Raw genomic sequence first — 24,484 nt, 5'->3', positions numbered from 1 at the left:
TGACTCCCAGTCCCTCCCACCTCCAAGCAGAAAGCCATCCTCCTGCAGCCCAGAAGAGCTGCCAAGGGCAGGGAGGATGAGACAGCTCCCTGCAATGCAGCACAGATTCTATTAATAGTTTCAGCCACTTTATGTCTTTCCAATCCTTTGTACTGACAAACTTTTACTGGAGGGACACCAGTTGGCCCATGGGATTGGGAATGAGCTCTGGGGCCTTCTGCTCCAGCTTCATACCTGCCCCAGAGGAGGAGGCATTACCACGCGCTGGCCTGGCTGGTTCGGTGAGACTCCATCCAGTCACTTGTGTCCACATCACAACGCCGTTGCGCTGTCTAGCATACGAGATTTGACTTGTTAGCAGCTTCCGAAGAGAGGCTGAACTCTCTGGGCACATTCGCTACCCTCTCCTGCACAGCAGGTCCCACCAGGACAGTGCAGAGGGACTTTGGTTGGAGGAATTGGGAAAATCTGCCCGGCAACTTGCTGAAGTGTGACACTTCTGAGAATAAATAATGCCTTTTCTCCAGCCTGGTCTTGTCTCAAGCAGTTTTACCAGCCTCCTGCAGGTCCTCCTCCATGGTGGAGGGTCCTAAACAGGGCCAGGGCCCAGGACAGGAGAGCTCATGACTGACATTCAAAATCATGAATCATAGAGTTGGCCGGGAATTTATTTTTCCCAATGAGAAGTTGCAACAAAAACATCAAAACTTGGTTTTGTTTAAAATTCTCCTAGACATTTTTCAGATTTGCAACAAAAAAAGTAAAACTAGAGACGGGGGAGAGGAGGGGAAGGGAAAAGGGGTTGTCACAAAAGCCAGAATGTTTTCAGTGAAAATGGAAATCTTTTCATGAACATTTCCATTCTGTCAACAACAACAACAAAAAAACCTTTTGGTCAGAAAAAAAAGTTTCAACAAAAAATGTCAATCATCTTGAATGAAAATGTAATGAATAAAAATGACCAGACTTTTTGTGTTTCCCCATCTTGGCATACAAGAACCAGGCATCCCCAGGGGTGGATGCCTAGAGGACACATGACCCATTCTAGGTGTCTGACGAGTGAGATCCCAGAGCTGAGATGCAAAACTAGGGCGAGAGCCGCACCTGTAAGTAATGGCATCTCCCTAGGGGGGAAAACCCTAAATTCTCCAGAGAAGTCATTGAATCTAGAGCCTCCACAAGGAAGGGCTCGCTAGCAAGCCAGAATTAGCCCTGGAGTTAGGCACAGATGGTGGAATCCTGGCTCCTCTGAGGTCATTGGGATTTCTGCCCTTGGCTTTGATAGAACGAAGAACTCCCAAGGGAGTTTGTCTTCCTGCTGCATTTGGGAACAGATCCTTGGGAGAGGGTTTTTGTTTTTTGAGACACATCCTGAAACTCCAGGTGAGGAGGGTTAGTGTCCCTGGGTTTGCTGGGTTTCGTTTAGGGGAGAGCAGCCCTGGACAGAACGTTTCTGAGCAGCGCTGGAGGAGGGGAGTTTGTGGTCTGTGACTTTCAGAGCAGTGCCCTAGTTACACCCACTGGGCCTCGTCAAAATCAAACAGCCGATCAGTGTAGAACAAATAAGAAACCCTACCCCAGTCAGCTTGTGCAGTCCAAGGATCCAAGGGAGGCCACTGAGTCAGGCACAGGGGCTAGAAGCAATTGTGATGGTGACTATGGGTTATGAGTGGATGGGCCGCACCTCTGTGTCCCATCGAACCAGGGCTGTGACTAACATTGTAGCTTTTAAGGGTGCCCCCACGGAGCAGGGGAAAGAGTGCAGGTTTGTCTCAGCCCTGGAGAGAGAAAGGCACCAGCTGCAAAGTTTGGATCCTGATGTGCAGTTCTGGGGTGTTTGGAGCTGGGGCTTTGGTGCAGGCCTGTCTCAAAGATCCAGATAATCAACCATCAGGCTTCAGGGCACAAACTGACATTCTGCTGGGGCCAGGAGGGAATTTCCCCCTCCCCCCCAAATTGCCCATCTGGGTCGATGCCTTTTAGCAGTTCTCACCGTTCTCTGAAGCTCCAGGGATTTACTCAAGCCTGCCGTTGGAAACGTGCCCTTCCCTAGAAACGGTTTTTTGCCCTGGTGTTTCTTGCCTGTTTACAACATTTCTATTTTGTATATCTTCAAATTCTACAAACTGACATAACAGGCTGAAAGCCCAGAATCAGTGACCCTAGCTTCATGCTAGGCACACTCACCCCCAAGACCAGCACTCGCACCTCCTGGGGCCCTCAGGTCTCCACCCGCTCCCTGCAGCCACACAGGTGATACACACCTGCTGCGTGCCGTCAGTAAATGTATGCGGAAAGACACGTTCCCTGTCAGAGTGACCCAGGCCATTCTGGACACAGACGCAGCAACCACTGACCTGCTGCTCGCTGCCTTCACCCCAAGTGATCCCAAAGGGTGTTCCAAGCGACAGTGTGTCCATAGAGCACAACTGAACGCAGTTACCTCTGGGGTGGAGGGTGGCGGGCAGCTGACATTTTGGCCACAGGGACGAACATGTCTACTCTTGCAGAAAAGTGCTAGGGGTTCTTTAAAACCTACACAGAGCAGGTAAGGGCTCAGCGTTTGGGGGCCTAAACTGCACGGACCTCAATTTACCTACCTGGCTAGCAGGACAGAGCTGTCTCTACCTTGCCAGCTTCAAACCTCGGGTTCCAGGCAGTCCATGTAGTCCAAACCTGAGCCTTTGCCACCAAGTCATCCCCACCCTGAGTTCTTGCTAATAGCCCTGTCCTGCAAGGAAGGGGAGTTATTTCAGTGCAAACAGACAGCGTCTATTTTTAAAGCAGTTCCAGGTGGGTACCTTGTGTGGACAGATCCAATAACAGACCTACGTCCCCACCCCTCTGCTCTTCGCAACACTGAATTAGCATCTCTGTGGAGAGGAGGCAGAGCTTTCCCCTGGCTCTTTTCCGGAATGGTTTGGGGGCAGGGGAGAGCAAGGGAAGGAAGCAGTTTCCCTCCGCCTGTCTGGGGAGGGGGAGTCCTTGGGAACATGAGTAAGGAGCAGGGCTGAAAAGGGAAACTGCTCAGCCAGCTGCGTCCGAACAAGCCAGGTCAGCTCTCCCCGGGCCTCGCAGATGGAGAAAGGAGGAGAAAGTGTGTCACTCTCATTAATTCATGTGTATTTCTGGTCATGAAGTTCTACTCCCCAGCAAGGGCAGGGCGCTGGAGCGCTGGAGTGTGGGCCCAGGACCAGCATAACACAGAGTTCCCAGTGTGGGAGGGAAGCCTGCACACAGAACATCACTTGAAATGAAATCTGCCAGTCACTGCAGCGGCCTGGACACAGGGCGCAGTCACGGGGGTGGGCCAGGTCCGAGCTGTTCTCTCCGTTTCTGGGAGGAGCAGTGTTTGGTTCCAGGACGGCTCCTTGCACTAGGAGTAACGCTCTGAGCAGAGTGAAAGGACAGCTGTGCGCACTGCCGCGTGCTGTTCCAAGGCAGCACTAATGTCACTGCTAGGCGCTGGAAGTGAAGAGTGCTAGGTGGGGCCCCAGCTCCGTGAAAGGGACACGGGCTCTCGTCTCACGGGGGTGTATTGTACGCCCAGGGACCCGCCTGCGGTTCCAGAGCGGCTGGCTTTGGAATGAGAGCTTGGATGGGCTCGGCCGCGAGTGGAAACGCAGTGTAACAGGGGCTTAGTGATGCTCAGCTGTGGTGCGCTGCTATGGGCTGTTTGGCTGTAGCTGGCAGAGATGCTTTCACACAGTCCTGGATCTGGGTGCTGTACCTGGCACTTACTGCAGAGCTGTTAGTTTGAGCTTACAAGGCCCCCAACTACACAGACAGCCTGGGGTGCCCCAGTCTGAACACTGAGCTCCCCAGGGTGCGTCCCTTAGGGTCTCCATTGGTGTGTCCTCAGAAGGGTGGGGTGGGGGGCATGAACCAACCATTCCCCCCATACACCACTCAGGAGCAGAAGCAGACTGAATCACAGACGGAATCACAGCCAAAGGGGCGTACAGACCAGGGACAGGCTGATGGGGAGTGACTGGAAAGGACCCTGGGTCCCCAGCTGCAGGAACCATGTGTGCGCAGTGCAATGCAAAGCACACAGGGCACCGCATAGCTTGGAAATGCCAGTCCCGTGCATCTCCTGGGGCCTGAATGTTACCCATGGCTAAAGGACCCTGTCCGCCAGGGTCTCGTGAGACATCCCCCCATGATAGCAGGCAGGGGACCAGCTCATCACATACCAATCCAGCCAGCAGAGCAATGGGGTCCCCATTGTCTGCCTGCCACGCTGACAAGTCCCTCAGGTGCATCAGCCGCATAGGAAAGCATCAGGAGAATTCTGTCCCCCCGTGAATCACCCATCAAGTGGCTCCTCTCTCCTGGGAGCAGAGAATCATCTGCAGGAGGTGCAGTCCCCCGCACACAGCACGCCAGCCACTTAGCCTCACCTGCCCTCCGCATGCTGGTCTGCTCAGGACACCACCGCCCCCAGCCTCTGCCCTGCTGTGGGGCCAGTGAAGGCAGACGCGGTGCCAACACTGGGCCTGAGCCTCAGCTGGTTCAATAAGGGGAGCTACCTACAGCCAATGCAGGGAGAACGGGGGCCAGCGGGACATGTCTGCAAAGGGTGAGGGGTGCTGTGCCACGGGAGGCTGGAATAGCCCCTGGTGCATCCTAGGGCTAGTGTTTCTCGAGCGGTGCTCACACAGGGTGAAGCTACAAGAGCATTGTCCTTCCCCTGGCCCCAGAGGCATTGTCCCCAGGACTGTCCGAGCGAGAGGCCAGAGGCAGGGTGTGCTAACGAGGCCGTTTGTTCTGGCAGGGCCGTGCCCCATCGAGTCGTCAGGAACCAAGTCCCATTTCCCCGTCTCCGATGCCCTCCAGGCGTCAGAATGGAGCGCAGTCGTGGACCATCAGGACGGAACCTCTCTCTCCTTGTTGATTTACTCCCCTCCTGACGCCCGGATCGGCCGCTATACCCTGACTCTGGAGGCCTCTATGGGATACCAAGGCACCAGCTTCCGGCTCGGAGAGTTCATCTTGCTCTTTAACCCTTGGTGTCCAGGTGAGATTTTCATTCATCCATTTAAGTTGCAGGGATCTCTCCAAAATGGAGATGGGACAGACTCGGAACAACAGCCTCTGCCTGGGACTGCACAAATCTGGAGCTGAACGGCCCACGCCAGCCTCTCTTGGGTGGGCCAAACCAACACCAGCTCCAAACACCCAGTACTTAGGGGAGGTCTGACTCTGAGCTTCAGCAGCAGGCCCAGCTGTGCTCCAAGCCAGGATCCCTCTAACTTCACCCTAGAGCCAGCAGCCCTAGAGACCGCTAGTTCCCCTTCCCAGGCCATAGGAATGTACACATGGTTGGACGCCTGCGTCCCTCTCCAAAGGCTGAGCAGATCTGCTCCCTCCCTGGAAAATCCCTGACAGTGGGTGCAATCCGGTGCATGGGGAAGAGCGCGGACTGGAGGTAGGAGCCAGCCTTGCCGCTGAATCCAGAGGCGGGATGAACTCTGCCAGATGCAAGGGGACATCTCAATTCCCACCCCTTGCCCACTCGCTGCCCTGCTCCCAGCTACCATGGCCATCAGGACACAGGTTATGGGGCAGAACACACAGCTCTGAATGCCACTATGTTAACGAGCCAGCCAGGGTGCAAATAAAGCCACCACTATCCCTGCTGAGATCAGACAGCAGCATGTGGAGGGAGGGACCAATGTCTGGCCATGGTTGGGCAAGTGATCAACCAGGTTGCTTGCCCACCCCTTGTTCTTGTCTCCCACTGCTCTCCCCATCAGTAAGAGGAATCTGCCCCCACCGACTCCCCCATCCAAGTGCAGCCTGATGTCACCCACGTGAAATAAAAGGCCTAAAATTACAAACTTCCTGAATTCCAAAGCATTTTGTGCTGACTCTTCAGAGATAAGGAGTTTAGAAAGTTTCACTTGGCCACTGCCCCCACGGAACACCAGGGCTGGCAGGAAGTTTTTGCAGTGAACAAACGACACAAAACATTTGGCCACATTGTTCAACTTTTTTCACTGAAACAAGAAAAACCAAAAATCTCATCGACAGGAATATTTTTCAGTTTTCATTTTCTTGCGTTTCCCTCCCTCCTCCTCTCTTCCTTTTTCTTCCTCCCCCTTTCCAGTGGGAAAAAAGATGGGGGTGGGGGCGGAGAAGAGCACACAAGCAAAGCCAACCCCCCCCCCACCCAATGTTACATTTTAATTCAAATCTAATTGCATTGACCTTTTACAGCTAATTCCATGAAAAATGTTGTCTGCAGCACGCACGGTTTCATTTCCTTCAGCATTGCTCACGGGAAATCATGGCCATTTTCCACAATGGGCCAGATACTCAGCAGCTGTGGGACCGTCGTTCCAGGGGCAGCTGTGGGGCGATGCCAGTGCATGCCAGCTGAGGATCTGACCCAGTGGGGTCAGAGCATCACCACACAGGGCCTTTTCTCCTGCATCCCTGGGCCGTGAGTCCTAGGCTTGGTGCTGCTCCGGCAATGGCCCAAACTCTGTGGGCTACAATTGAGTTATTCCACGAGTTTGCGGCCGCCCACCACTGCGTGCTTTTCCCAGAAGTCTCGGCTAGTTCGTGGGTGCTGGAGTGAGAGGATCGAGGGGGGAGAGCGTCTCACCCTGTTCTCTCCCTCCCTTCTCCCCACAGACGACTCCGTCTTTCTCGAGTTTGAAGACCAGCGGTGTGAGTTCGTGCTGACGCAGCAGGGCCTCATCTACCAGGGATCTCTGAAGTTCATCGTCCCTATTCCCTGGAATTTCGGACAGGTGAGTCTCCAGCCCTGATCTCCTGCCCTGAATTGGCAACACAGTTACAGGGACTTGGGGCCCAGGCTGTAATCTCTGCCGAGGAACCTGCACACGGAGTTCTTCCAGGTGCAGCATCACAGTGCAGCTAGTCAGAGTCTATTATGCAGGATATCACCTCAAAGGGGCCTGCAGGATCCCTCTGGAAACACAGCAGAACCCACCTGCTACTGGCAGATAGCATCATGAATGGCAAGATACATCCCTCCCCCTGCTCCAAGTCACCAATCCCCCTTCAGGCTCACTTAACGGCCTGGAAGAATGGAGACAGCAATCCCGACCCAGTGACCAGGCAGTTCTGCCACACGTGGCCAAGCGGGACGTTGCATTTCTGGCGTCAGCCCTGGTCCCTCGCTGCTGGGGGCTGTGCTGTGCAGAGGCAGCATTCTCCACCCCAGCCGTCTGCCGTCCGCTCCTGCCGGCACTGAGAGTCCAAGGGGAGCGGTGCCCAGCACCCCTCCATCCCCCGAAGGATGACGATCCGAGATGCCGGAGGGGCAGGAGGAGGAGGTCAGAGGGGGAGAGATGAGAAGATTCTGGGAAGAGTCGCGAGTGGGGAAGCACATAGAACCCCCATGACCACACCAGGCTGGCTTCCTCACCGGGCCCAGGCTCTGCTCAGGCACAGTGGAGAGGGGAGAGCGCCGGGGGCTAATCCCTGCTGACTGGGTCCTGCATAAACGAAAGCTTTAACTTACACCACTGGGCCCTTCTGCCAGCAGATAATCAGGCCCATCGGAGCCTCTCCTTAACACGTGCCCTCTGCTGGTGTCTCCACTGGCACAGGGAGAGGGGTCCTAGAGCAGGAGGAGATGCGGCTAGGTGGTGGAGGTGGAGCGGCTTCATGCCGGTGGGGAGTCCCCCTACACAGGAGGAGGACCCCAGTGCAAAGCTGCAGGCTGTCTAACGTCCCTTTATCTCATGTGGGTGGCAGTAGGTGAACCTGGCGGTTCAGAGCTGCAGCCCCAACACACAGAACAGGGTTCGCTGCTCCCCCAGTGTGTCCCATCCCATGTGCCTGGCAGCAGGTGTCAATTTCTGTGTCCTCTGATAACACCTCAGTGGAAATCTCACTCCACCTGCCGCTGGAGGCAAATTAAAATCTCATTTCTGGAGGCGAAAATGCTGCGTTCAGATCCCAGGAGCAGCCCATAAATCCTTAACAAACGAGGCCTGGGAGAGAGGCCAGGACAGAACATTCCATAATAATGACAAAAACACCCTCTGTCTGGGAAACATATGGAGGGGCCTTTGTAAGATAACCAGCTCCCCTCCCAAGTTACAGTGGTGATAAGGGGACTGCCAGCGCCATGAGCTCCGCCCGGGTGTCAAGAGCATGTCATGTCTGCATTTCAAATGCCTTTGGTCATATTGGGCCTGGGGCTGCAAGTGGCTCCCAGCAACGTTCCCCCACCCGTGAGCTCGAGAGGGCTCCTCTCTCTTTGGGGCTGATTCTGAGTGGGGTGAGTGACCTGCAGTTCCCAAGGCAGACAACAGAGCTGCAGATTTCTGAGCACCTCCCAGGAGAGGGTCCTGTCTGGGGTGGAGCTGAATTTCCAGCCTCTTAGCATTCACCGCCCCTGCACCCCTGAATGCAGCAAATTCCTCCTCCACCGTTACAAAAACCACCCTGGGTCACCAGAGTTCCCTGGCTCCTGGTCGGCTGTGCAGAAGAGCAGCTGTCACTCAAGCCCAGCTCCTCCAAGGCACTTCCGCAGCGCAGGGCTCAGCATTACAGCGCCGGCTGCCCAGGGCAACCCTCAGCCCCAGGCTCCCTGCACAACGCAGGGGGAGAGCTAGACGCTGGCTGAAGGGTTTGTCCACACAGCGCGTGAGTGCACGGCAAGCTGGGGTGCAAGACGTTCACAGCCTGCCTTGCCAGGCACTGCCTTACCGTGCAGCCAAACCCTAAGTAAGGACTCTTCAGAAACCAGCGGGGTGGGGAGCTGCCTAAGCTAGCCAGGAGTGAAAGGCAGGGACCGTGGTGGGATTAGGCACTTAAGCAGCTGGTTGGCCAGAGACAGACACCTCCCTCCACTGGGGATCCTGAGCCAAGAGCCCTAAGCCCCATCTACAGACAGAAAGAGACACCCCGCCCCCACATCCAGTGTTCTGGCGGGTAGGATGTTCCCCTGGGAAGTGGGACACTGACACTCAAGTTCCCGCTGCAGACCAGGGACTTGCACCTGGTCCTCCCACCTCCCAGGGGAGTGCTGTCGCACTCGGCTGCACTGGGGCGGGGGAGACACGCACTCATCCGGGGGGCTCAGGTGTGCTCTGACGGGGCCCTGCTGGCGAGATGGGTGGGGACCCCCAGAGCTCGGACTCTGAGCGGCAGGGTGGGGCAGCACCAAGGGTGCTGTGTGCGCACCCAACGGTACAGTCAGGTGCTGAGAGCAGAACAGTGGGTGCCGAGGGAATTTGGGCAGCTGCTGCGGATGTCAGGAGGGCCCAAGTGGTGGATTCAGGCTCCTAAAGAGGCAAGAGGCAGCCAGGCCCATGGGAGGATCCGAGCCTCTTCAGGGAAGTTTTGTGACTCCTGTGAGGATGATGGGGCTAAGCAGCTGGGTTCCCACAGATGCGTGGGGCCCGGTTGATGACCTGGCTTTCCAAGAGGCATCCCAGCTGCACGCCAGCAGTCTGCTCAGTGCTGAGGGTGGGAGGCTCAGCGACTTCATTTTCCATTCTTAGCCTTGAACTTTGCACACACCAGCTCCTTATCTGCACAAATGGACAAAAGCATCCAGACTCCCTGTCCCCCTCCCCACTTTGTACAAGCCCCAGGCTGTCAGATAAAATTGCTCTGAAATGTCAATGCCGCCCCATCGCAGAACTGCTCTCACAGGTGCCTTGAGGACAGGGCACCGGTCCCACTGAGCCCGTCGGGCTCTCGCTTTCTCCTTCCAAGTCCCCCGAGCGGCCTCCCTAAGTAAACATGCCAAGCGTTTCTCAGGAGCCTTGGTACGGAGCTGGGTGCGAACACAGCAGAGAAACAGCCAGGAATGCGCATTCTCACTGACGTTTGAACCAGGGAGACAGTCAGTGCCTGATCCCCCCGGGCTGGTCCAAGCTCTTGTGGGTCCTGGCCGTGGCCCGCACACTAAGGGGCAAACTCCTGAGTAACCCCCAGCTACCAAGACAGCTGCAGAGCCTCTGCCCCCTAAAGGGGTGGGTCTGGAGGCAGTCAGCTGTAGAGGATGCCCCCCGCCCCCCCCCCCCGGGCTCTCTCACACCCTCGCCATGTGTCCTCCTTGTTACACTGGAACAGTGAGACAGACCTAAGGCGAGGGAGGGGCGGGTCCCCCTGCCACGTCTCCCGCCCTGGGACATAGCTATTTTCTATCCCTCCCAAACCTAGTCCCACTGCTGGGCACGCTCGCCCGCCCCGGGGGGACAAGTAGCCTGCTGTGCGAGCTCCAGCTCCCGGCCTTCACTGCGCTCTCTCCCTTTTCTCCTCTCTCTCTGTCTCTCTCCACCACACCAGTTTGAAGATGACATTGTGAACATCTGCCTTCAGCTGCTGGATACAAACCCCAAATTCCTTCGAGACCAAAACCGAGACTGCTCCCGCCGCAATGACCCCGTTTACATTGGCCGAGTTGTGAGCGCCATGGTGAGTCTGGGACACTTTCGGAGTCGGCCAACAGGCAGCTTTGTATCTGCTGGCTGGTCCACCCGTCCAGCGGCCCTTCCACTCACCCACCCCCAGATCCCGTATGTGTTGCCATGTATTCCCTGAGCTGCCCCTGTTTAGCCAGCCAGCGGCAGCCCCTGCGTATTATGGGCACCATCAGACAGCGGCAACACTGACCGCTCACCCCAGCCGACCCGGCCGTGGTTGCCTCGTTCTGTATATAGGGGCTACTAGACACCCCCGCAATTTTTCACATGGTCTGCACGATTGAACCACACTCACCCCACAGCCGTGGCTCTGCTCCACTCCAGGAGTTGTGGGGGTCACAGAGACGCTCAGGTTTGGGGGCCCTGTTAAACATGGGCTAGGGCAAACTTTTGCTCTCCCCCCCCCGGCCAGGGGCCCTGCCACCAACTGGCGCTCCTGCCAATGGTACACAGCTTGCATAATGTGAATACGGCTGGGGGCGACCCCATTGCAGTGGTAACGGTGAATGCCAAGGGCTGCAAACAGCCAGTGTTAGAGGCAGGCTGATTTTCCTTTTAAGAGGGTGATTGTCTGCAGCTGCCTGGGCGTTGGGAGATGGGCTAGTAGGCAGAGAGCAGGCAAGGGGAATAAAGGTGAGTGACCACGTGGCTCTCTCTTCCTCTCACGTATAAAAACTCCACCCATCTGTCGATCCATCCACTCACTCTTCTACCTCTCTCCATCCCTAAACCCATCCATCCACCCTTCATTGGTCTGTTCTGTGATTCTATCCACGACTCCTCCAGTTATGAATCCGTTTCTCCACTGATCTCTGCATCCAGTCCAAACTCACACCCACAGCTTCCCTTCTGACTGCTTTTTCCATCAGCCTCGTTGGCTGATAGGCAATCAATTATCTTTTTACGAAGCCACTCTGGGAATGGGGCTCCCGTAGCTTGGAACCTGTGCCCTGTTCACCTGCTTCAGGTGGATACATGACAGAGACATAGTGCTGTTGAATTGGAGCTCCTAGAACTTCATACAGATGCTCTTCTTTCCTCTTCAGTCCAGTCCTTCCCCCTCCGGGGCCCAGAGGGCTCTGTCCCTGCACGGGCAGTCAACACTCTGCTCACCAGGAATCTCATCTATTGTGTTGCAGGTGAATTGCAATGATGATCAGGGGGTGCTCGCAGGGCGCTGGGACAATAAGTATGAGGATGGGATGAGCCCCATGTCCTGGATAGGGAGCGTGGACATTCTCAGGAGGTGGAGGAAGTATGGATGCCAGCCAGTCCGATATGGCCAGTGCTGGGTCTTTGCGGCAGTGGCATGTACAGGTGAGGAGACCAGCTGACAGCTGCAGACGATTCCCCCTTCCTCACAGGACTGGATCATTCAGATTCCCACGCGCTCCCCACATTCCAGGGCTCACAGTGACCCAGCTGACACTGGTGTGAGGCAGGAGTAACTCTGCTGAGGTTCATAGCGTTAGACAAGGGAAATCAGACTTGCCCATCACAGGTCAGCAGGGGAGAGTCAGCTCCGTGCTGATTTCCTACCAATTACACTTTCTGTTAGTCTAATTAGTCAGGAAACTGCAAACACAATAAAAAACGCCTTGGTTTCTCAGTTACTTTTCTCCCGTTCCCCCCAGCACGCAGAACACCCCCTGCCACAGGGCACAGCGTCATGTATTACATGACTGACAAAAAGAATAGTTTAAAAGAATGTAATTAATCCACACAGACCATTGAGAAATACTATGTGAATGACAGACAGAAAATTCATTGGCATTCCCCCATGTGCACACACAGGGACAAAGTCTCCAAATCAAAGGTAACCTTACCAGTGTGAGGGGAGTCAAACTGGTGCAAATCAGAACAGAATCAGGCCTTAAATTTTTCAAGACGCACATACACATGCTCACACTTATTTTTCTTGGGGACAAAGTGCATGAGGGTTTGGCCTCGTTCTCCTGGGTACATAAACAGGAGGCAGAAAATAGCTAAAACATATGTGGATTTCTGAGGCTGGCCCACCCCTACCGGTGGCCTTCAAAACTTTAAAACTACTGGTATATTCTGAAGGGTGCCCCATTTATAGTAAGCAGCAGCTAGGAGATTAAATAAAATTGTTGGATGTTAAATTCTACCTGGTCATGGAATCCCGGGACAGCATTTCCCCAGTCTCTTTTGTGCCCTGTTTCTAGTGAAGTATCAGAGCCTGACAGACTGTCAGTGTCACTGAACATCCTTCCACCGGCTGGAGCTCTGACGCCACCTCAGAGCGTGGAACAGACCTGTTGCTTTCAAGCACAAAGCCCCAAATCCTCTTCAAGCAGGCAAAGAGGGCGATTCTCTGTCAAAGCTGAAGGCAGAGCCGGTGTTGTTTAAGGGGAAAACTCTTCCCTGGTGTTTTAGCTCCTGAAAATCAGGAGACCCACGTTTTCTATCCTTGGCTCTGTCACTGACTCACTGGTATGGCAGGGAACGTTAGTGACGATTCCTCCCCATCCCAGCCCCACCAGCGCAGTGCTGGGAGCACCTGTGTTCTGAGCGTCACGTCGGGCGAGACCTGCTCTGTGTATGGCCAGATGACATGGTGCTTACGAAGCTGTTGGCCACCTGGCACCATCGTTGCTGCCTCCCCTGGAGCATGTATGACATTTTGGCAAAAAAAATAAAATCGAGTTGTTGTGGCCACAACCACTGTCTGTGACGTGGTCTCTCTGGGCTTCCGCACAGCAGCCTGGGCACCTGCTAGGACAATGCTTCCCTGCATTGCAGAGGGGCTGTGAGGCTCAGGGACTGGACAGCACTCTGAGAGCCTGGGATGGAAAGTGCAGTTCAAGAGATTCCAATAGCCAGCCACAAAATGCACCGGGCTTCACCTTTCCCCTTCTCACTCCCTCCCCAGTCCTGAGATGTTTGGGAATTCCCACCCGTGTGGTGACCAATTATAACTCCGCCCACGATACCAACAGCAACTTGGTCATTGACCGTTACCTAGACGAAATGGGAAACCTGCAGAAGACATCCAAAGACATGATATGGTGAGTAGCATCCACAACAAAGGACACTGCTTCAGGGTGAAATGCTCATCATAATATCCCAGGCTACATGAATATTGTTCAATACGGCATGCCAGGAGCTGGGCTATTCAGGAATGCAGGCCACATTCTCCCTGCAGTTACAAACAGATCTCATGCAGGACTGAGGCCCCCTGTAAGATCAGTAATGGTACCTGGCAATGTCCACCTCAGCAAGCATTGAGCAAGGGGCAGAAGACAGCCCCTGAGTGTCCCTAGCAGACAGCACTGGAAAGCTGGGACCCTCTGGGACAGTCTGCTGGACATCTCTTGTGTCAGGGATCCAGAAGACATGACCTTTCAACTCTCTCTCTCTCCTCTCTTTGCTTTCCTTACAGGAATTTCCATTGCTGGGTGGAGTCCTGGATGACCCGGCCCGACTTGCCCCCTGGCTGTGATGGATGGCAGGCTTTGGATCCAACTCCTCAGGAGAAGAGCGAAGGTAAGGAGATGTTATAGGCAGTGGACCTGATCACAGCCTACGAAAGCAATCAGCCAAGCCTGGTTCTGTTCGTAGCCCTCACCTCAGGACCATTTTTATTCTCTAAAACAGAAAAATAGCACACTAGCCCTGCTCCCAACCTAGGTTGTGGGGCCCCGTGGTCTCCAGCAGCGTAATGGTCAGGACCTTCCCCAGGCTTGGCAGGGGTTCACAGGGCTTGCTTGCCCTCTCATTGTCTTCTGGCGCAGCACTTGGAGAGCATCCTCCTGGCCTTTCAGCCCCTTGTGGAGCTAGGCTTTGTTTATATTCTCCCAGCTGGGAACCATCAGAGCCACTCACTAGATGCTGTGCAGCTGGGTTGGATGATTCCCAGCACTTGCCTGCCGGGCTCTTCTCCAGAACAGAGCTGGCCGCTCCCAGCCCTCCTGGCTTTTAAAGGGCAGGCTGCCTGGTTACAGAGGCCACATACTTCAGTGCAGTCCAGATGGTGTATGGCACACACCCACCATATCCAAGATCCTGACTGGCACAGTTCACCCAACCCGCATTCCCATGTGCACTGACCGTGCTCGCTAAACATGGAAGACTAATGCAGATTCCTTTCTCCCCAGGGGCTTACTGCTGTGGGCCAGCTCCAGTCAAAGCCATCAAGGAAGGTGAACTGAGGCTGAATTACGACATCCCATTTGTCTTTGCGGAGGTCAATGCGGATGTGGTTTATTGGGTGCTGCAAAAGGATGGCTCCAGAAAGAAGACCATCCACTCTTCTACCGTAGGAAAAAACATGAGCACAAAAAGCGTGGGCAAAGATACCAGAGAAGACATTACCCACAACTACAAGTATCCTGAGGGTACGTGCTGCTTGTTGGAGGATGTGCTGCGGGACAGGTGCCAGCTGGTGTTCATTTCTTCTGCCGATTTGTGGGCAGGAATTATGCTAGTTCCCACTGAGCACATAGAATCAAAGAAATATAGGACTGGAAGGGACCTCAGTAGGTCATGATGAAATAGAGGCAGAAAGGAAGGGCAAAGCACGATGCAGCTTGGGAAGGTCTGGTCACTGCCCAGTGAAAGAAAAGCCAAGTGCTGGGGGATAAAACGGGGGGGACCCCAGGATTGGACAAGAATCATCTAATTTATAAAGCATCTGATTGGTCAAGCTGCAGCAGTCACATTCAGGATGGTTGTGGGGAGAAGGGCAAAGGCAGCTGGGGCTCCAGGACCAGCATCTTGTTGACCTACCTGGTAACAATAATCTTTTCATGCACTGCAGGATCCGACCAAGAAAGGGAAGTGTTTGCAAAAGCAGAACTCCAGAAAAGTTACCTGACTGAGGAGGAGAAGGGGGTGAGCATCAAGATCAAGGTGTCCGAGGGCATGAACAATGGCTGCGATTTTGACGTCTACGCGGTCATCAGCAACAACACCGAGACCGAACGTCTCTACAGGCTCATGTTCTGTGCCCGGACCACCAGTTACAATGGAGTCATGGGCCCTGAGTGTGGGATGAAGGATCTTCTTAATGTCATTCTCCTACCCCATGCAGGTAAGAGACTGGCTCCAGGAACGACACTGGAAATAAAGCAGGGAGAACGGAGCAGAGAAAAATACTCTCTACTTCCTAGACCTGCCGAGCTCTTTTAAACCCAGTGGCACCGTAGTGATTTATACCAGCTGACAATGCGGCCCTCTGTAGCTGCCCATCTCTGGCTGTATCTATTGCAAAGCGCGGCACAGTTCAGCATTCTGTGTGTATCCTACAGCCGGATCTGAGACCATAGGGGAGATCGCAGACAAACGTTGTAGAGAGTTTTGTCCATTGTGGGAGAACTGGCATTTTGTTGAGCTCATTCTCAGACAGCATTTTGTACTGTGGAGAGGGCAGTGTCTGTATGGTACAGAGGGACTGACTTTGAAGTCGGGCACAGAATGGGGCATGTCTACCTAGGAGTTTAGGTGCTCAGCACCAGGGCATCTAAGAACCCTGGAAGACTTAACGTTTGTTTTTTCTACGAAGAGCTAATTTTTTTAATCCTTGTAACTCCCCCTGCCCAGCTGCTCAAGTTTTCCATTGATCAGTATTCTGGGAAAGCCAAGTCAAATGAGTGCGTTTTGCACTTTGACCGGAAGGCAGCAAAACTGTGGTCATTCCCATGTGTCCTGGGAAGGCCAGGACAGTCCGGTGGTGGGCCAGCTGCCAAGGCAGCTTTGCCCTCATGCTCACCCATCTCCTTCTTGTGGCTGGCAGTGCCATTGTTCCAGTACAGCTTAGCGCTGATGGGCAGTCTAGGGCAGAAATGCTATCTAAGAATACACTTCCAGGAAGAAGCTTGCCAATAGCGTGACAGCTGTATCATCCCTTTTCTAGGCCACCATAGGCCAGAAGAACCTCACAGCCAGATCTAACCTGGATGTCATCCCAGCCGCTAAGTTTATATGCAAACTTTTGCACACAATTTGCACCCACAAATGGGATTTGTGGGTGCAAACCAAGCAGGCATCATATTGCATGAACAAAATCCAATAATCCAGATGGCACCCACAAATCCCATCTGTTTATGCAAATTCTGGTTTTAGCTTGTTCAAAGTTGGAGCCCGTTTTTGACAATTGGCCCAACATATTATCCTTATTGACTGCTGAGACTCAAATCAACACAGATTAACACAACCCTCATTCCAGACTGGCACTTTGCATTGAATTGCTAAACAAGCTGTGAGCTGAGGACAGATTTTCATTCTGAACTTCAGTTTCCTGGCTTTTTCAGTGTATGTGAGTCGACAGATGTTATTTTACTTAATTCAATTACATAACAAGCCACCTGGGTCCTCAGTTCAAACAAACCATGGGCTGGTGCAGCACAAGAATTCAGTATTTGTGTTTAATCCCATGTTATAATAAAGACACCAAACATACCGGCGAGAGGGATAGCTCAGTGGTTTGAGCTTTGGCCTGCTACACCCAGGGTTGTGAGTTCAATCCTTGAGGGGGCCATTTAGGGATATGGGGCAAAATTCTGCTGGATGATTTAGTTGGGGATTGGTTCTGCTTTGAGCAGCGGGTTGGACTAGAACCTCCTGAGGTCCCTTCCAACCCTGATATTCTATTATTCTACCCTGGAGGCAAACTACCAAGATAAATAGCACCTAGAGTCTGTTATTTCCTCTGGGTCGGCTCCCAGCTGAGACACGTAGGTGGTGTTTATCCTGGCGGGTAGCCGCCAAGCTGCATTAGCCACTTCCACGATTGCCCAGAGAGGGTTTTGAAATGGCTGTGCTGCACTAAACCGCAGCCTGCCTTGACGTGCAAGCCCCCACGCAGGCGGATTGCTATTTTATAGGCTCTGGCTCTCTGGGCTTCTGCTTTATGTGAGGCAGCTTTCAGTGGTTTCCCGCTTATTTATTTACTGTTGTGGATTTGTAAATCTTTGCTGAAAGGATAAAGAACATTATTCAGGTAGGGGCCAGAAATGGATTTGGAGATGGGCCAAAGCAGCGCCTGTCTGACTCTCTCCTTATTAAGCAAATGAGTTGGGCTTATCCACATTGGTCTCTCTTTCTGGGTCTTTATACCACACTCATCTGTCCCCTCTCAGAAGAGGTTTCTCTCTCACTATTTCTGCATTCTATGTTCTCTCTCATGAATACATTGTTATTTTGAAAATTCTGACTCAAGCCACTCCACTCATTGGTACAACCAGGCAACAGGTGTTCCCAAACCCATTTACAAATGCGTGAAGTGTTAAAGCCGGGTTTCACGACTCCCAGAAACCATGCTCGGCTGCGTGGTCCAGACCTGGGTTTTACGGCTCCCAGACCCACTTGGCTGCCTGATCTGGACCTCGGTTTTACGGCCCTGGACCCATGCTCGGCTGCTAAATCTGAGATTTCCGATCCAGATCCTTGAAAATTGGATCAAGTGGCTGGAGAGTCACTGGAGGCCATAGCTAGGTCTCCTAGGTCAGCCTGGACAGGCCTGGGGACCTGGATGGTGACCAGCCTGAGTGTGAAGCAGTCGTCCTGCTCCAGCAGGTCCAGACAAAGCCCATGCCAGTTGGGTGCATCCTGCCTGACAAACTAACGATGAACCAGATTTGCCTCAAGAGGAAAGCAGTGAGTCTGGGCGTGATCAGAGTTCGCTGCAGCTAGAGTGGGGCTGAGAGCACTGCCTATCATGCTGACCAGTTGCCTTGGACTCCTGGGTTCATCTGTAGCCATCTGGCTCCTCTTGTCTTCCACTGAGATGGTCGGCTCTCTAGGGCAGGGTCCCTCCTTTTGTCCTGTGTCCAAACAGCCCCTGGCACAGCGGGGTCCTGGCCCATGATGGGGGCTCCTCGGTGCTACGATAACACTAATAAATAATAACAACGTCCCTGTACAGCGTGACTGCGGAGGTGTCATGACCTGTTAGCACTCCTCTGGAGAGTCGCTTATGGCCTCATTTTTTGGGGGTGCTGAGTCCCCCTCTAGGGTTGCCAGGAGTCTGGTTTTCAACCAAAATGCCCAGTCGAAAACAGACCCTGGCAGCTCCGGTCAGCCTTCCTGCCTAGGTATTGCCACCAGACTTTGCCACTGTCGTGCTAGCTTGATTCTGGGGACAATCCCAGCCCTGGAAAACCAGACATTGCACCACGCTCAGAGCCAGGGTAGGGGGTGGCTCCTCCCCCTGCCGTCAGCGTCTGTGGCACGTGCTTGTGCCAGACCTGAAATCACCCCCTTTTCTCTGTCATTTCCATTCCTGCCTGCTGACTGCAACAGCTGCAGGGGGACAGCTGGCCCCAGACTAGGTGATGGCCCAGCCCCTGGCTCAGTGATCCTTGGGCATCAGGAAGCCAGAGGGAGTTGAGCTTTTGGGGGACAGCTAACCTGGATCTTTTTCACCTTTCTCTCCAGAAAAGACCGTGCCCCTGCGTATTCTGTATGAGAAGTACGGCAGCTGCCTGACACAAGACAACATGATCAAGCTGATGGCCCTCCTGATAGAATACCAGACCGGAGATATCATCCTTGGGGTCCGAGACATCTACATAAAGAACCCGGATATTAAGATTAGGGTAAGGGCTTCAGCACATCCCCATCCTGTCACTGCTGAGCACATGTATGGTCCCTGCTCAGCTCCGCAGATGCGGAGGCGACTGGGACACATTCTCAGCCCAGTATCCTTGGTGCTAGCCAGGCAGCAATCATGGAAGTGATGCAGCTTGCAGCAAACCCTCCTCCCCCAATGCATTGAACTGACATCCCTGCAATCAGACACGGAAACCAGCCTTGCTCTGCTACTGCACTGGGAGAGAGCATGCCTCTGGCAGTCTGCCTTGCCACCTGTGTCCCAGGGCACACGGGAGTTCGAGTGTGGTGCCATGTCAGATCTGAAAAGCATCAACACCGCACGAGGCCCCAACCCTGAGACCAAACTGCCAGCCACTTCCCACATCCCCTCGCGCCCAGTGCCTCCCGTTTCACCTCACTCAGCACTAGAAAGGAGGGGGAAACCTGGCAGCCTCCAGCTCTCCCACAGGACCCTCTGAGGGGCTATTGACTGAGCATCTCACAAACAATGCAAGGGGCCACTGCAGGGCTTGAGCCTGCAGAGGGGATGCTGCAGCATTGCTGAGCAATTCAGGGTATGGCCCAGGGGTGTGGGATGAGGTCAGGTGCCAGCTGTGAGGGCAGAGAGGAGAGACCGTAGCTGAGGGCGGAAGGCAGGAGGGTTTCCGTTCGTAAAGGGGAGCAGGTTGGTGTGGGCAGTGCTGTGAGGGGTTTGCAGCAGGTAGTTTATAGCTGCTGTCAGACAGGCAGGGTGCATTGCCACACCTCTTGGTGACTCCCACACAGCCAGAGACTTAGCGCAGAGCCAAGCCAAGCCATGTGGCCAGGCCGGGGGCCAGGAACGGGGTTTGTTTCACTGGAATCAATGGAGTAACTAATGCAGACACCTGCCTGACATGACCAACGCAACATAACAGCTTCACGCCGGGCGGGGACGGGGAGGGGTCGGGAACGTTACGCACTCAGTCAACAGGTCAACAGTAGCCAGAGCAATGGAAGGGAGCGTACACACACCCACACACACTCTCTCCCTCTCTCTAATGGCAAAAGGGACTTCACTGAGGATCCAACTGATTTCTTTTAAAAACAGATTTTAGGGGAACCAATGCAGAAGCGGAAGCTGGTGGCAGATCTCACCCTGACTAACCCCCTCTCAACCCCTCTGAGCGGCTGCGTGTTCACCCTGGAGGGGGCTGGCCTGACCGAAGGACAGAAGACCCAGGAGCTGTAGGTGTTTTCTACTCCCACTGCGGGGTTGGGCTGCTGTGGGGGGGCAGGGGCCAAGTTTGACTTTTGAGAGTCGGCGAGAACTTTGCACAGGGAAGGTGCTTGCCACTAACCCAGTCCCACCTCAGCCAGGGGGCTGCCATGGGGAATGAAGTGGGGACGTGAACTCTGAGAGAGATTGCAGCTACTCCCGTCCCAGTGAAAGCCACTGAAGGGACTGGCGGAGGGCTGGCGGGGGAAGCTCAGAGCACCCCCAGACCAGCTGCCCCCAGCAGGAGTTGCTGTGGGGGGATAGCGGAGGAGGACAGGCCCAGCAGAAGTAGCCGTACGGAACGGTCCGGGGGCATCTGGCTGTAAGCGTCCTGAGAGTCGATTTGCTGCAGTTCACTGTGGACGCTCAGTTTCATCTCAGTTATTAAAGGGAAAGCTCCCTCCCGCCCCCCAAACAGTTCGTTTTGCTGCTCCCCAAGGATCTCCCCTTCAGGCTGGTGATGCCTATGAGGACCAAAGGGACAAGCCTGTCTAGTGTCCCCGGGGCTCCCGACAGGGCCATGCATGCGTCTGGCGAGGGTACTTGGTAGTGACCCCCTGCAGGACTGCAGGCAGTGGGGACCGAGTTACGCTGGCAGGTGGTCCTGGGGTTTGCTGATTTTACCTCTCCCCCGCAGCGCCAGCCCCATTGAGCCGGGGCAGGAGGCCAAGGTCAGGGTGGACTTGGCCCCCCAGCAGTCCGGCCTGCACAAGCTTGTGGTGAATTTCGAGAGTGACAAGCTGAAGGGAGTGAAGGGCTATCGCAACGTGATTGTCGCCCCGCTGCCCAAGTGAAGCTGCCTGACCCGTGCTCACCTGGCCCTGCTGACTCCAAGATGAGCCTCTTCTCAAGAACTAAGGACGTTCCAGAGGCCTGGTCCAGAGTTCCCGCCAAGGCCCACGTATCAGGCCCTGTATACATTAACCTCGCCACTCCACCCAGCCCAACATGCTAAACCCTCAGTTCCCTCCCCACAACCCCCCAAAAATCCCTTCCCCCAAACCCCTAAGGTATCCCTCCATCATCAGCAGAAGAAAAGGCACTTCAGTGGGCAGGGGGTTATTGCAAAAGGAGCATCTCATTGCTGTGGGATCAGCTCGCTGCTGGGGCTGTGGCAGGGGGCCTGGGCCTTGGCAGCAGTCCCCTCGGGAATGGCTGGGTGCACCTGGCACATCTCACCGTCCTGGCGGCGCACTGCCATGGGACATGTCCCCGACATCACTCAGCAGTGAAGCAGTTACTAAAAATTGCCTCGCCTCGTGATGTGGGGAACATCATCTGACGATTCTCGCTGTGGCCGCTTACATTTGTAATGGGGTGTGGGAAGAGTTAACACCTCCCAGTCCCAGGGCATTGCTAGCAGCCCTACCTCACATCTATGCAAATCAGGAGGCATTTTAACAGGTCTGAAAAGTTTGCAGTTCCAAAACCACCACTTCTTCTAGAACTAGACACCACCGAGAACCCTCTCCTTTCCCCCAGCTTTACATATGCCACTGGGAAGCTGAGCAGAATTTATAAACTAACCCGCAGGAAGACAGACACTTTTCTAACAGGATTGCACAGGGTCAGCATTATTTTGTACTAGTTATCAATGCCGGGAAAGTGCTTTTGAAACCAACGAGGTGGAAAAAGGATTGTATAATGTGAGCAACACTGTGTTTGTTTTCTATGCATATTATATATACCCTCTTGTGTACAGACAGGGGAGTGTATGCGCTTTTCTAACCCTTTCCACTAATGTCCCGGCAAACACTGCGTGCCGAAGACTGGACGTAACACTGACATGAGTTCACTCTGTAAGCACAGAATAAAGAGTTTATTTTTCACTTTCAAAATCAGACTGGCTGCATTCTCAGCCTGCTGCGTCTCAGGGGCTCCCAATAATCTCTCTGTCCGTCTTACAGCCGGCTGGGAGTAGGGGTGTTTTTCCACTAAATCAATATGAAATTGTGTTTTCTGTCCTCCCTAGGTGAATTAATGCCCCCAATAAAATGCTGGGTCAGTGGATTTTTTTTTTTTTTTGCATCAATTCATGCAGGAGTCCAAACAAGCCACTCTCTGATTCCCCTCTAAATAGCTCTCTCCCTGTTTCTATAGCTGCAAAGCCAATACATTCAATGGCAAAAAACTACATTGATGGAGAGTCACTGTCGCTTGGTGGTCAGTCATCCCCTTGCAGAATGCTGAATTGAGCAAATCTCAAACTTTGGAAAACCAGGAAGTGCAGAGTTAAGGTTGCTCACGCAACCTTAACTCTGCCCCGCTTCAGCTATGCCCCAACACGTCCCAGGAACACACATGCCTTTATTCTGCCCACCCCACAGGTGCTGAAATATACAAGTGCCTCCCCTCCTACACCACATTCAGCCCCCCACCCAGGAGTCCATCAAACATTATTGAAGGACAAAAGGGGAGGGGGATGGGAAGGTTGCTCACACCAGTTTCCTCTCTTCCTTGGGAGCTGGCAGCAGCCAATGAGGATTGCTGGCGTACACGCCAGGTGCAGTCGGGGGTTAGGTGTGCGGACACTAAACAGTGGAGGCATGAGCTGGGCCTGCTTGGTAGAGGTGTCTGAGAGGAGGAGACGTGGGGGTTACTTTGAGGCGTGTGCCAGAGCTGTGATTGTGATAGGAAAATCCACGTTCTGCAATGGGTGAGAGCAAAGGACAGAGCAGCCCCATGCATCTTTCGGGCTAGGGCCGGCTCTACAGCTTTGCCACCCCAAGCAGTGAAAAAAACTGCCATCGTGGACGGCAAAAGGGAGAAGCTGCCGCCGAATTGCCACCACCGTGGAAACTCTGCCACCCCTTTCTAACCGCCGCCCCAAGCACCTGCTTGGAACGCTGGTGCCTGGAGCCGGCCCTGCTCCGGACCCAGCCCGTGTCCTGTCAGTGCCAAAGTGTGCATGTTTGGCATGGAGCAGGGCCCGGGGGTTGTCGGCTGCGAGCCGAGCGAGGAGAGCAAGCGGAGCGTTTATTATCTGCACGCGGTCCCGGTAAAGCGAGGGGGGCAGTCTCAGGGGTAGCTGAACTGGATGGCGACGGCAGTAGCTGGCTCTGCGTGGTAGAGGTGTGTCTGCAGATCTGTGGCTCCCTTTGTGGGTGTGACAGAGCTGTGGGGAGATCTTTGCTTTGCAGCCTGTTGTTTGTGAGGAAAGGGAAGAGATGCCCGTGTCCCTTCAGGGGCAGCATTTCTGTGCAGAACTGCCCAGGGCAGGGCAGTAGCAGGGCAGAGGGCTTTTATGACAAAGGCTCTTGGCATCAGTGAGCTGGAAGGGAAGAGGGTCCTCAGGCTTTAGTGACGGTGAAAGGAAAATGGAGGGTGAGAAGGCAGCCTGGGGTAACAGTCCCTCTGCGTTTGAGCTGGGAGGCGCCGGCCCCACACTAAAAACATGCCGTGCAACCGGCTAGCCACACACCCGCCCGGGCCCCTGGGTGTGTAACCTGGAGGCTAGGCCAAGCCACTGCCCATACAGGGAAACAGCCTCCACTCACAAATAGCTACATGGGACCCGCCCCACGAGCCAAGCGTGAGCATCTCTGAGCAAGCGTCAGCCCCGGGCGACACCCAAAGCCAGTCAGCTGCACATAATCCCCTTCCCCACCGCAAGCCCACTCAGCCCTGCCCCTTGCAAACACTTACACAGCAGCCAGGCTAGATAGAAAACACCTGGTCCCCTACCTGGTGTTGTTTTCTGTGGGGACAGGACCAGCCCACTCGACACTGGAGGTGGGAACCAGGCCCCCTTCCTTCCTCTGGACCCTTCTCTCCTCCCAGCCCTGCCAGAGGAAGTTACCCAAAATGGCTTCCTCTGCTGAGCCCAGGATGGGGGCGGCTCAGCCAGTCAGGGGTCTTGTGCAAACGCCCCGGTGCTAGAACCCAGGTAGCCCAGCTCTAGCTCAGGAAAGCACCTCTCAAAGCTGGGCCCACATCACTGCTGCCACCCACAAAGTGGCCAAAGGCAGCAGCTGCTCAGCGGCAGGATAGCCAACAGCATAAGGTGCTCACCTTGCACTGGGGAGACCTGGGTTCCAGGCCCTGTTCTGCCAGGTGTGTCCCTGGACAAGTTGTTTGGTCTCTCCATTCGAGGGGGATAACTGTGCTGCCCTGCCCCAGGGCCTTTTGGGAGGCTAAATACACTAATTGGGAGGTGCTCAGGCATTACATGAGAGTGCCCCAGAGATCTTCTGCTGCAGTCTCAGGGGAAATGTATTTTCATGGCAGCTGTAAAGAAATAAGTTCTGAC

General features: G+C 54.3%; 1 protein-coding gene across 3 annotated transcripts in view; it reads left to right on the top strand.

The window, feature by feature from the left end:
* Positions 1 to 22,073, top strand: part of TGM2 (transglutaminase 2) — a 38,410-nt gene extending 16,337 nt beyond the window's left edge. For all 3 annotated transcript variants that reach the window (XM_077832306.1, XM_077832307.1, XM_077832309.1), the window contains exons 3-13: positions 4,778 to 5,020; positions 6,643 to 6,761; positions 10,285 to 10,413; positions 11,561 to 11,738; positions 13,318 to 13,453; positions 13,828 to 13,931; positions 14,543 to 14,782; positions 15,205 to 15,477; positions 18,822 to 18,982; positions 20,068 to 20,204; positions 20,873 to 22,073. In XM_077832306.1, the coding sequence (XP_077688432.1) occupies positions 4,778 to 5,020; positions 6,643 to 6,761; positions 10,285 to 10,413; positions 11,561 to 11,738; positions 13,318 to 13,453; positions 13,828 to 13,931; positions 14,543 to 14,782; positions 15,205 to 15,477; positions 18,822 to 18,982; positions 20,068 to 20,204; positions 20,873 to 21,029 (1,877 nt within the window). In that variant the 3' untranslated portion in view covers positions 21,030 to 22,073. The remainder of the gene's footprint in view (positions 1 to 4,777; positions 5,021 to 6,642; positions 6,762 to 10,284; positions 10,414 to 11,560; positions 11,739 to 13,317; positions 13,454 to 13,827; positions 13,932 to 14,542; positions 14,783 to 15,204; positions 15,478 to 18,821; positions 18,983 to 20,067; positions 20,205 to 20,872) is intronic.
* The last annotated feature ends 2,411 nt before the right edge of the window (positions 22,074 to 24,484 follow it).

The sequence above is a fragment of the Eretmochelys imbricata genome, chromosome 13 (genome assembly GCF_965152235.1).
Source record: "Eretmochelys imbricata isolate rEreImb1 chromosome 13, rEreImb1.hap1, whole genome shotgun sequence".
In the NCBI taxonomy this organism is placed as follows: domain Eukaryota; kingdom Metazoa; phylum Chordata; order Testudines; family Cheloniidae; genus Eretmochelys; species Eretmochelys imbricata.
This window is presented reverse-complemented; position numbering and strand designations above follow the sequence as displayed.